Source organism: Podarcis erhardii (assembly GCF_964252035.2).
Source record: "Podarcis erhardii genome assembly, chromosome: 9".
NCBI classification, from domain to species: domain Eukaryota; kingdom Metazoa; phylum Chordata; class Lepidosauria; order Squamata; family Lacertidae; genus Podarcis; species Podarcis erhardii.
The window spans coordinates 74,970,971-74,983,848 of NC_138512.1; the positions used below are offsets into that span (position 1 = coordinate 74,970,971).

At 44.5% G+C, this 12,878-nt stretch overlaps 1 protein-coding gene and 1 long non-coding RNA gene across 4 annotated transcripts in view; both read left to right on the top strand.

Annotated features, from left to right (window-relative positions):
- The window catches only part of PTPRA (protein tyrosine phosphatase receptor type A), a 138,167-nt gene that overhangs the window by 84,724 nt on the left and 40,565 nt on the right, over positions 1–12,878 (top strand). For 2 of the 3 annotated variants that reach the window (XM_081876787.1, XM_081876788.1), the window contains exons 3-4: positions 5,312–5,393; positions 6,521–6,889. In XM_081876787.1, coding sequence (XP_081732913.1) covers positions 5,312–5,393; positions 6,521–6,889 — 451 coding nt within the window. Of the gene's footprint in view, positions 1–5,311; positions 5,394–6,520; positions 6,890–10,807; positions 10,829–12,878 lie in introns of all 3 variants that reach the window. The other variant, XM_081876786.1, reaches the window with a different exon arrangement.
- LOC309350470 lies at positions 12,245–12,870 on the top strand. Its single transcript, XR_014160410.1, has 2 exons — positions 12,245–12,372; positions 12,631–12,870. It is a non-coding gene; the product is annotated as an uncharacterized lncRNA (long non-coding RNA).

Sequence of the window (12,878 nt, forward strand, 5' to 3'; positions counted from 1 at the left end):
TGACTACACAAAAGGTATTTCAAAATATGTTTGAACATGGGTACAAACTGAGTGTTTCTGAGCACCTGCAGAGTGCATGGTCTTATCCTGGAGGGACAATGTCATGTGGAAACAGCTGATAGGATTTCCAGGTCAAAGAATGTCACATCCCGTTAGCCTAGCGACTCTTTTTAAAGAACCAAACCCCAATACTTCCCATTTGTTTCTCCTTGTACAGTCTTGCTGATGCCTATTATTGAGTTCTTTGCAAAAATGATTGTGGTGTAATGCATTTTTCCTTCCTGCTCCTCCCTCCCCCTCCGCCTTGTGTGAAACCAGAGGCATGATGTCAGGGTATGTGTGTTTTTTCTGCGAAGTGTGCAGGATGCTGCATCTAGCCAACAGCTGTGTGTATGTTGATAACATTACAAGCATTTCCCCTCAGTTTCTGTATCTGTATGGGAGGCGTGTACACAGGGGAGGGAGCCATAATAAGACTTAACTTAAGACATAACTTTTTTTTTTGTATCCACACCAAACATTTATTTTTATTTTTTTTGACAAAGTGATAATAAAAAATAAATAAATAAGAATAAAAATGTGCACCCCGCCCACAATACCATTCCATTGCAACTATCCAGCCTCCCAAAATTCCAACACCTCTTGCGATGGTTTGACCCCTTTCCATTTTAACAGTACAAATTCTACAAACACCTTCCATATCTCCTCAAAATCATTTCTCCTGCATATTCCCCACATGTTAATTTATCATTAAAAGCGATATCCCACACCTCTTTATACCGTTCTTCCATTTTACATTCACTTTGCCCCTTCCACTTCCTAGCTGTTATAATTTGTGCCGCTGCCGATGAATTTGTGAGCAAGTCCTTCATAGCCTGTGAACCTTCCACCCCATCGTAAATTGATAATAATGCTACCTCTGGACTTTTGGTCAGCTTTAACCCAGTGATTTCTGTTATCTCCTTAAACACCCTTTGCCCAAAAAATTGTACATATTTACACGCTCCACCACATGTGAACATAACCCCCAGTTTCCTGGCACCCCCTTTACTTTTAAGATGCTGCTGTCAATTTATTTTGCAACGTTGGGTGATTTGAGAGAAGCTTTGACTAGCAAACATCTGCTGTGATAAAGTGACTTCCATCCTGTTCTCTAAATTGCTTTAAACAATGTTGAGAGGGTGTGTGGGCCCTTTTTGTTTGACATGACAACACCTGCAGCCCCTGGAGCTCGTCTTTATCAATCAGTCCGTATTATCAGATGCTGTTGGTTCCCACCTGATATTTGTCAAGAAGCCCTCTGATATCCACAACATATTATTTCCGGGGTTGGCTTGAGCTTCAGCTCCAATCTTACGATCCTAGCCAGATCTCTGGGAAAGTGTGTGCATGCAGATTCCTTTTCTGAACTGACCATCCTTCCCCCACCTCCAAAACATCTGCTTTACCCCTACCTTGAGTAATTTCTACCAAAGGAGACAGTCAATTCTTAAAATGTTACTGCTGAGGGGGCTGTAGGAGCAGGCAGCTGTGTTTTAAAACTGATGTAATTTTAAATCACGTCAGAGCTATGTTAGCTAACTTGCCGGACAAAGAGGGACTTGAGCCACTCTGCTCAGTTTTATGATTTCTTAGTTCTCAAAGGGAAAGGGAAACTTGCTGGCATGGCTCCCCTCCCTTCTTTCGAAACAGTCAATCTCCCAAGTGAAAGTAGGATTTTCTTTCTTTGCTATGGGGAGCATATAACCATTCTGTGACATATAGGCTGTCATAATGCTTTCTGGCATGCTGGAGGACACTTGCAAGGACCACTGGAAAAATCTTACAAGCTCCTCATTCCAGCCCTGCATAAGGACAATTTGTTGTTGTTTTTTTAATATAAAGTCCTTGCTGTCGTATTTCTAGAAACCTGGGATATTTGCAGCCCTGCTAAAAATCTGTACTCGTTTGAAACAGATTTGCTACTAGTTGACACTGTTTAGCAATCCAAACTGTTTGGAGTGTATCCATGTGATGAAAATGGTAGACCTCTCTCCTTGTGAAGAGAATATTGGGCCATGGCGTTCGTTCTTTACCGATGTGAATCAGAATCTTCATGCCCACAATCTAGACTGATGGTTGCATATGGCAAAGGAAAAATGCAGTTGTTGCTAATAACAGTTTCCCCCTGAACATAAGGAAAATAAGGGAACTTTGCCCAGAGAAGTTGGCAACCTACATTTTAACAGTATGGAAGACTACAGAGGAAGGCAAGGGTAGTAGGGAATGAAAACACAAAAACGTGGTTATGCATACTTTGGGTTTGTTCCATTGGTGGTGAGGATAAGGGTCAAGTGAAAGGCTTCACAGAAATGGTGGGTTTTAAGGAGCATTTTGGAGAAAGAGAGAGAGATGACTCCGCCTAGGTGTCAAGAGAGGGCAGTTGGAGGAAAGTAGTGTTTATCTTATGTATGACTTCAGTATAAATGTTTCACTATCATTTTCAGTAACTTGCTTTATTTATCCTTCATTGTCCATTTATGGGGTAGGCTTTGGGGTTTTTCCATGTTTTTTTAAATGATAACTCCATTCTGGCACAGACCCAAACATGCAAGGCAAGTGCTATGCACTTTTAAAGCAGGGTAGCTCCAGAACTCCTTGTCTTGAAAAGCCATATAGCTCTAAGTTAGGGAAGGGGAACAAGTTGCCCTCCAGATGATGCTGGGACCAACCCAGCCCTAGCCAGCATGGCCTGTAGTGAGGACTGATGGGGTTTGTAGTCCAACAATATTTGGAGGGCCACAGGTTCCCCATCTCTGGTGATGGAGAACTTAATCATATGGTGATGATCAGGATTGGAATACTTGCTCCCCATTTTTTTCTCTGGTCTAAAGTGATTTAGATACTTAATTTCCATACTGATGCACAACCCACATGTAGTCATACTACCTTTTATAAAACCTTGTGAGAGATCTCTAGGTCAGTGTTTCCCAACATTGGGTCTCCAGCTGTTTTTAGACTACAACTCCCATCATACTTAGCGAGCAAGACCAGTGGTTAGGGACGATGGGAAGTGTAGTCCAAAAACAGCTAGAGACCAAAGGTTGGGAAACACTGCTCTAGGTGATATATAGATAGTTGTTGTGGTTGTTGTTTTTTACAACTTCTTCCTCCCCTCTCCCTAAGTGACAACCAGATTTGCAGTGGGAGTGCTGTTGGAGCAAGGATTTCTTTTTGTGCTAATGCCAGAAACTGGGAAAATGAGTATCTGTTTACGCTAGAATAAAGAATTGAAATTCGTGGCCTCAAGGCTGCTATCTTGGGGATACTATCTTGAAATAACTGTTGTCTACACAAATAAAGAACTCCACATTCTGTTCCAACCTTCCTCAAGCTGTGCTGGCTAGGACTGATAGACATTGTAGTCCAAAATATTTGGAAAGCACTAGGTAGGGGGAGGCTGTCTTAATTGCTATCTTGGTCAGTCACCCTTGAATTATTCTTACTTAAACAGTGATTGCTAGTGTGTGCTACCATGCTCAAGAGATTAAAACCCAAGATCCACACTTTTGTTAGGGAAGCAAGCCAGCATCACAGCCCAGAATCCATTGCATACATGTAAGAGAGAAACGACTTTAAAAAAAGATGCTTCAAAGTTGTGGTCACTGGTTTTCCCCCAACAGAGACTGGTATGCTTTCAGTAACTGTAGTGGTCCCATATGATGGTATTTTAAAGTTGGAGAAAGCTACACCACTTTTTTTATTTATTTGAAAGCATAGAACCTCTGATACAACAGGTGGGAACTCTAAATGAAAATAATCTTCAGAGAGAAAAAATACACATCCTAAAATCTGAAAAAGTAATCATTAGGCGATGCAAGGATTCTTGCAGAAAAACCACTAGATTCTGAACTCTCAGACCTTCATGTGTCAATGTACAATATTTGTAATCTCTGGCTTGCACTGGCTGTACTTTGAACATCTATGAATTAGCTTTCCACCCTGCACTTCAGGCACCCAGCAGATCTGTTTCACCCTATTTCCCAACAGGGTGTTTCACTCCTGTGCCTGTATATATAGGTGTAAACTCTTTGAAGTCATCCCAGATCTCCAAAGACCCTAGAGGCACTTTTCAGGGCAAATGAGTTTTGAAGACATTCCATGGCCAATTCTGTATGTGTAGGACTTGGTGCTTTTAGGGCTCATGCTTCCCTCTTTGGTCCAAAGGATTCTTGACCTTGTTGACTATAAGGGCCAAAATGGATGTGATGCTGAATGTGTCATTAGAAGACATGCCAGGGCGGTTATTTTTCTAAATTTAATATTGTTCACAGGAGGGACCAATCTTCATCCAAGACTGCAGTGTGCAGGGAGGGGAGGCACAACCTTTTCTTCCCCCGCCTCGGTTCTAACAAAAATCCCTCCCTTTCTTGCACCACTGTTAGTCTTAGGGGAGAAAAGCTGTCTTTGGGAGGGGGCATTTCATTTGGAGCTGTGTGTGGATGGAAGGATAGAACCTCCCCTCTTTGCTTGGTGCATTCTTCATTTATGTATTTAGCACTGCGTCTAGTTTGGGCCTCGAGATCTCCCTGCAGATAGTCAAAGCTGTCTGTAGCTGGGAGGATTTGGGTGGTGTGTTCAGGACGTCTATGACTTCATTCTTGTCTGTGCATCCAGAGGTTGGGAAGGGCCTGGGCTGAAGCAGATAGAAACTGAGTACGGTAACAGAAGCCATTGCAAGAGAGTTGGCCAAGTTGTAAGCACAGATGTGCTGCTTTGGCGTTGCAGTGGTTGACCCTGCAGGAAAGTCTCCAAAGAGGAGTTGGTGAATCTTGTGGGAAAGGGCTTATTACGAAACCAAATGGCCTACAGTGTTATGAAACTTGCCTTGTTGGTTGTCATTCTTATCTTACTGAAAGCCAAAAGAAAGCTTTGTTTTGGTGGGGGACTCTTTAAGAGTCTGCTTTGGTTCTACATAGTAGGGTGTCGTTGTTGTTGTTAATTGTATTTAGAGGTAGGAGGTTCTGAGTCTTAATAACTTCCTTTAAAAGCCGTCCAATAAGTTCATGGCTCAGGAGAGAATTGAACTGAGGATTTCCTGGGTTGTACCTCGTATCTCATTTTCTGCCCTATAAATGTGCTAGTTCTGAATGTTGCGATTCCTTGGTACATAGCAGAGCCACTGCTTCTTATAAAGATCTCTGTTGGCTCCCTTCCAAAAGTGTGACAGGTGTCAATGCTTTAGGTACTTCTGATGGTCGTTCTTGCTGGCAGTGCAAGCTTGGGTTGTTAATGAAGCCCATCTGTTTTGTTTCTCTTCCTCACTACTCAGGCCAACATGGGTTCATGCTTCCTTGTCATCCTGCTCAGCAGCTGCCTGACATTCCTGGGAGCAGCAGCCAACATGACCACAGGTAAAGCATTATGTCGTTTTCAGTTTAATCACTGAACATATCAAGGGGGAATGGGCATGACCACCTTCCTATTGCAGGCATAGCTTTTAGCAAATGTTCAAATTTTAAAAATGTGTTTTAAGGAACCAGTGTTCGAAACTCCCATTGTTCTAGGCACATTTTGCGACAGGGAAATTTCATTAGCTTGAGCAGTTTCTGAGCTCTGGGCGCAGTCCTGCACCTAAGATTTTAGATTAAAACTGCAGAGTGGAAGGAAAGGAGCACCTTTTCTGCCTCCCCACTTCCCTGAAAACTGGAGAAGAGACCCTCTTAAAAATATTAGGGGGGTGGGCAGGAGAAGGACTAGACCCTGTGAAAAATGAGCATAATATTTTAGCTGCAGTTCATTCATTTTCAACTTTGTATTCTTGTTATTAAAAAAGCGTGCCTAGACATTCCGTTGTTGCGCCCATAACCTAGGTTTAAGGTGCCATGTAGCTCCTAGCTTTCATATCTTGGTTTCTAACAACTGTAAGTAACAAAACTTCCAGCATTGCAGTCTATGATGATAAATGGGCTGGGCTGGGCTGTCAAAAATTGGACAGAAGCACTTGCCATCCCCTTCCACCGGTTCTTCTCCAGATCGAAGTCTGCATATTTTTAAAGCAGTCGTTGGTTTGGTGTCTTAAATAAACAAGACTGCTAGAACTTTGGCATCAGTCAGAGCAGCTTTCCAAAGATAGGGGGAAAGGGAGCTCTATTATGTAGTTCTGTGCAACACTTTATAATAAGGGTAACAGTTCTAGATGTGGAACGAAAAATACCAGGGGGGGGGGGGAGTGTGTGTGTTGTTGGGGGTTTGTGTGGAGGGATTGAGCAGCCAAAATACAATAGAATGATCCTTGGAAAGTATCTTCCAATACCCATAAAGGGCAACGTTGTACTAACAGTTTGCATGCTGTCTTCTGTGAATATTTATTTGGCTCGTAGGTTTAGATTTGTTAATTTTGGGTGAAATAAATCTCATTCTTAAACTGGGAGGCCCTGCTACTCATGGAGAAAAACCTAGCGCTCATGTCTGTGTGTGTAAGATCAGGTGCGAGGAGCAACATACCCTGCCAATTTCCCTTTTGTTCTTTTACTTCTAGTGCTCCCTTCGACGGGTTCCTCCTTGCTCACAAGTTCCATGAAAACTGCCAAGACGCAACCAGCTAGCGGGAAGCCCACAAGCCCCACCAGTAGCCATGCTCCTTCTCAAGCAGCGTCTCCTGCTATGGCACCAAACCGTACTACTACTCCTCCTCCAGCCACAGACTTCCTGCCAGCCACGATGGTCAGCTCTCCTGGCACGGAGGCTACAGTTTTGCCGGCAACTGGGGCCACTTCTGCGCCCACCTCCCTCTTGACAAATGCCACACCTTCAGTTCCACACACGACTGCTGCAAATTCAAATCTGGTGACTGTAGAGGCCAACACCACAACAGCAGTAACTACGCCAAAAGCCTTTGACACCTCAAGTACGGAAGAGCTTTGCTATATTTCATTTGTGCTCCCATACATATGTTATGACCGCTAGCTTGTGTGTGTTTAGCAGCTTCTGTGAGTAGTGTGCGTAGAGTTCAGTTACTCTCTCTATTTCTAGCCTGGGTGGTTTTTTCTCCTCTAGTGTCATGTCACCTTATTCACTTAGGGTCACTGCTTTATGACAGGCTAAAATGTGAGGGGAACACACTGAGGAGCTTGCTTTAGGTAAAAAGATTAGACTAGATAATGGATCCAGTCCTCTGATTCTTTCAACTTCATTGTGTGGTCCACAGTTAGTGTAAACTGCTCCAGAGCTACTTGGTGGGTTAATGCTAAGTATCTTTTGAGACTGGGACTGTATTAAAAGTTGTCCCTTCATAATTAGGGCTGGACTGTCCCTGGTTTTCAATATCGTGATATATCACCAGCTAAACTTCACAATATACCAATATATCATGATGTCCAAAATAAGGATGGAGCGATGTAGAGACATTGACTGGCTTCACGGTGTTTCCTGGCGCCTGCTCTTCTGATTCGCTGCAGGAGGCAGGAGAGCTGAGCCAGCAGGGTTAACCGGGGCTGCAGGAATCAAGAGAAGCACTGGCTGGCTTCACATTTTTCCCCACATTGTGATTTTTGCACAGCACACGCATACACACATCGTGATTCCCAGTATATTGCCAGATCAAAAATTATGAAATGGACATCACAATGTCCATTCAAACTAGTTTTGGACAATATATTGATATATCACCCAGTCCTACTCACAATTGTTCTCATACTCTAGATCAATTAGTTCAAACTGAATGCTTTTAAAAATATTCCGTTCTCAATATCATTTAGCAAATTCTTGCACTCGTTATACCTGATTTGCTAATCCGAAATACAACTCCTGCTTTGCTGTCATTAAAATGAACTAATTGGCCACCATCAAAGTGAAGCTTTCCCTGTTGTCTAGAGAATGCCCAGTAGTTCACAGGTACATGCTTGTCAGTGCTGCCTCCGATCCATGATTTTGTGCCGTGGTGACACTGAAAAGTGCTGGATCTGATTATTTGATCGAATTTAATTATTTTACAGTACAATTCACAGAGATACAGATGACATCTGTGATTTGATGGTGGTTGGGGTGTTTGTGGACCCATGTAAAAACTATGCCAATGCAAGAGAATCAGTTTTAATTCTACCGAATTGGACTCAGATTCCATGGAAAAGGCAAGAGTCCTACATTCACAACTGGCTAACAAAACCCCAGTTAGCCATGACTCACTTAGAATCCTGGCTCAGTCTCTCACTCACATACTCTGACACAAGAAAAGAAAAACGCCATCTCGCCAAATCTGATGAGAAGCATATGCCAAATTGCATCACTCCCCCCCCCCCCAATCTATACCCTCAGCAAGAGAAAAAGAACTTTTGGTCCAAGACTGATGGTGAATCATGAGGGCAAGGAAAACACAGGGGAGTGGGGAAGACAAGAAAGAGACGCAATGTGGGAAAAAGACAGCTAGAGAAGGCCCTTTTAAATCTTAGCCAAAGTGCCGGAGGAGGGAGAAAAGCACAGCATCTTCCCCCAAGGTGGTAACAAATGGGGGTTCTGCCAGGCCAGCAGCTCTTAGCAACAGAGTAGATCTCTCTCTCTCTCTTTTCTCTCCCACCATCCAATTTTTGTTGTCTACCCAGAGTTCTCTCCATCCCCCACCCCTGTCAACCTCCTTCAGATTTTCCTGCCTATGTAGACTTCTCCTGGAGCTGAGAAGTCCCTTTATCATTTGCAGGCAGACACACCCACCCCCTTTCTTCTCCTGTGCATCTGGGTTTCTCCATCCTTGATGGAGGGCGAAAGGAGAACATTATTACAGGATGGTTGCTAGCAGGAGGGAAAGGCAGGCAGGCAGGCAGGCAGGCAAACAAACAGCTATCAGGCAAAGTCCCTGCCTGAGGCAAATGGTTACCTGGTGGTGGCTCCCTCGCCCCTCCTGATTCACCTCCTTCAAGAAAAGAGAGAAAATAGATCATAGATCTGATGCCTCCCCAAACGCCTTAGCTGATTCAGGCCAGCAGAAGCCGTGAAGGTGCGCAAATAGGTGGGAATCCCACATGCCTCCACTTCTCCTATACATCTTTCCTCTTTTTTTTCTTTTCAAAAAACCAGCTGTAGGCCAGCACAACTCTTCCGGGCCAAGGAAGCACCCCTAGCAACATTGGGTGGGCAGCATAAGCCATGAATGTGGGCAACCAGCCCTGCACTGAGCTGGTACTCCTGCCCCCAGGGAAAGCTAGCAGGAAATGGGCATGTGTGTTCTCCCAAGGTAGGAACACCTGGCTCCTGATTGTCTACACCAAGGTTTCCCAAACTTTGATCTCTGGCTATTTTTTGGACTACAGTTCCCATCATCCCTGACCACTGCTTCTAGCTAGGGATGATGGGAGTTGTAGTCCAAAAAACAGCTAGAGACCCAAGTTTGGGAAACTCTGGTCTACAGTGACTGGCAAGGGCTCCACAGGGTTTAGGCCCTTCCTGGAAATACTGGGGATCGAATTTTGGACCTTTTGGATGCAAAGCGATTACTACTGAGCTATGGTCCTTCATCATATTCAAAAGAATAAGGGAAGGACTCCCAGGAAGCAAAGCGCAAGCAATCAGCTGAGCACAGAATGCACTGCTGATTCCACAAAGCCTGGAAGCAAGTGTGTATCTGTGTATTGCTTTGCAGGGAAAGAGAGTGTATCAGAGCTCTTGCTGTCTGGCTCCCTAGGGTGCTTTGCTCTAAGGGTATGTGAGGCTTGATGCTGGTGTCTCTTTAGAATCTGCTCACTGGAATCAGTTCATAAAGGTAACAGAACTGAGTGGTAAAGTTGTTACTGGCCGCTCAGTTACTATGAGGGTGTAGGGAGGGACTTGCAGGTTTTTTCATCGAACATAAAAAAAGTTGCATGTCAGACGTCCCTTCTCCCTGACATGCAAACTTTCTGTGTGCAGAGAGTTAAATTCCATGCTGAGTAGTCAGATATGCAACAGATACGCACAAATCCCTTGCCTCCTTAAGTAGAATAGTAAAAGAAAAAACTTAATCATGAGATTCTGCTAATAACATCACGTTAAGTTGCTGGTATTAAGTCATAGGAGTGTGTGTGCGTTTGGCCATTTCTTGCACAAATGCTAGTACACACACCTGTTTCTTGTTGCAGCTGAATCACAGAAATTACTTGTAGAATATCAGCTTTTTAATTTGCCACCTCAAAAACAACTTCAGCTGCTTCAATCATGTAAACCAGGCCTTAAGAGTGGCCTGAATTGGGGGGTTAAGAATGTGACAAGAGCCATGCTATACCAAGGCAAAAATCCCACCCTGTCCAGCATCCTATTTTTATGGTGACCAGATGCTTACAGAAAGTCCACCAGTGTGGTGTAGTGGTTAAGAGTGGTAGACTCATAATTTGGTGAACCGGGTTCGCTTCCTCGCTGCTCCACCTGCAGCTGCTGAGTGACCTTGGGCCAGTCACACTTCTCTGAAGTCTCTCAGCCCCACTCACCTCACGGAGTGTTTGTTGTGGGGGAGGAAGGGAAAGGAGAATGTTAGCCGCTTTGAGACTCCTTCGGGAAGTGATAAAGCGGGATATCAAATCCAAAGTCGTCTTCTTCAGTAGGACTTGAGGGCAACAACACATTCCCCTTTTGTGACTCCCATAGTAAGGGTGGCTTTCATTCTGTCTGATGTAAAGATTTAAGCATCCTATGTGTGGGCAACGGAAGGGCAGTTTTTGAAATGAGGAAACACGCCCCCCCCCCCAAAAGGAAAATGAAGCAAAATTTACTTTTGGGTGCAGGGAACTACAATAGACTTGGGGTGATATTGCTTTCTGAAGATTATTCACTAATACTTCCTCTGTGTGCATTCTGATTTTAGCTGAGATATCTAAAGACTCAGGTAAGCATATTTGTCTACAACTTTCTTCCCCCCACCCCCAATTGAACTAATGGTTTCCATGCTGTGTCAATGACTGTGTTGTTTGCATGTAATGCTAAGCCAAACTTTGGCTTGCTACTATCATGCTGGCTCCCAGGGATGAGATTACAGCTACTTTGCTGCTCCCCAGCCATTTTAGCTTGGTGTGGCATAGCAGCTAAGCCAAGGTGTTTGGCTTAATGTGTTGTCCAAACCCAGCACTGTGTTTAAGCATTCTCCTCAACCACACTCTGTAGCCAATGTACTGAGCTTCTCAGAAGATAATAAGCAATACAAACAGAAGAAACCCAATGTCAGTATTCTTCCCAGGTTGGGAAATGAGTTGAAAGGAAAGGGAAGAAGCAGAATCATGTGGGATCACAACATATATTAAGGCTCCTGCAGGGTGGGAGGTCAGCTTGCACAATACACATTGGAAGTCAACATAAGAAGGTGTCACACATCTTTTCTCATTGATCTGGCTGGCAAGTAGGAGGGCATTTCAGGTGAATGGAAGTAGACTAAAGGGAACGGTAGGCTTCTACATTTTTTGCTATATGTATTTTGGGGAGAGGGAGAGAGAGGTGCCGGAGGTTGATGCTACATTTGAAGATGAGATGGGTCATTCAGTCCATCAATCTAATACTAATTTTAACTTTGGCCACCTGCAAGCCAAGCCCTGCTTTATGTGAATGCTCCTCAGGGGGATAAATGGCATTAAAGTTCACTGTGCTGCAGGCCAACGTTTGCTGCATCCCACTCCATTTAAAAGAACATCCCTTTAACTGGCACCCATATTCATATTGGAGGATTTGCTTCCCCATCTCAAGGTGGCAGCACTGCACCAATGCAACGTACCCAGTGGTAGGAGGTGCTTTATCCCCAAGTGCCACCCTTATCCCCATGGCCCCGTTGGATCTGACAAGGTGAAGATTGTAGTGCTATCCCCCATTCTCCCAGTTGCCTGTTTATCTCCCCTTTTCTCTGCAAGCCCGTATTCGCAGCTGGGCTGGTAACTGGTGAATGAACGGGAAGTACAGTGGTGCCCCGCAAGACGAACGCCTCGCAAGACGGAAAACCCGCTAGACGAAAGGGTTTTCCGTTTTGGAGGCGCTTCGCAAAACCAATTTCCCTATGGGCTTGCTTTGCAAGACGAAAATGTCTTGCGAGTTCCTGCGGGTTTTTTCCCCTCCCCCCCCCCTTTTCCTAAGCCGTTAAGCCGCTTATCAGCTGATCCGCTGATAAACCGCTTAACAGCTGATCGCTAAAAGCCGCTAAACCGCTAATAGCGCTAATCCGCTAAGCCGTCAATGGGCTTGCTTCGCAAGACGAAAAAACCGCTATACGAAGAGCCTCATGGAATGGATTAATTTCGTCTTGCGAGGCACCACTGTAAAACAATATGAATAAGTGGATAGCTCTTGCAATGGCCGGGGGACGAGGGTGGAATATAAGAAGTAGGGAAGCCTATGGATCTGTCTGAGACCGCTGTTTTTGAGTTTGTTCATAGTTGATCTAGAGCAGGGGTAGGCACCCTAAGGCCCGGGGGCCGGATGTGGCCCAATCGCCCTCTTAATCCGGCCCACGGACAGTCCAGGAATCAGCTTGTTTTTACATGAGTAGAATGTGTCCTTTTTAAAAAATGCCTCTCTGGGTTATTTGTGGGGCATAGGAATTCATTCATTCATTCCCCCCCCCCAAAAAAAATATTGTCCGGCCCACCACATGGTCTGAGGGACGGTGGACTGGCCCATGGCTGAAAAGGTTGCTGACCCCTGACCTAGAGTTAGGGTTGAGCTCACCAAGTGTCTAAATTACACCTAATAATTCAGGGGGATAAAAACAAAAAGGATATTGTGACAAATATCTTCAGAGTGGGCCATGGCCAATAAAGTGATGCCTATTTGGGGGCCTTGTATATGCACTGATAGAATCAGAGATGGCAGTGACTGACCAGGAAAAGTATATTCAGAGTATGGCGGATATGTCAATGAAAAAGCTGGCCCAATGTGTGGTTGCTGTGGGGGAAAAG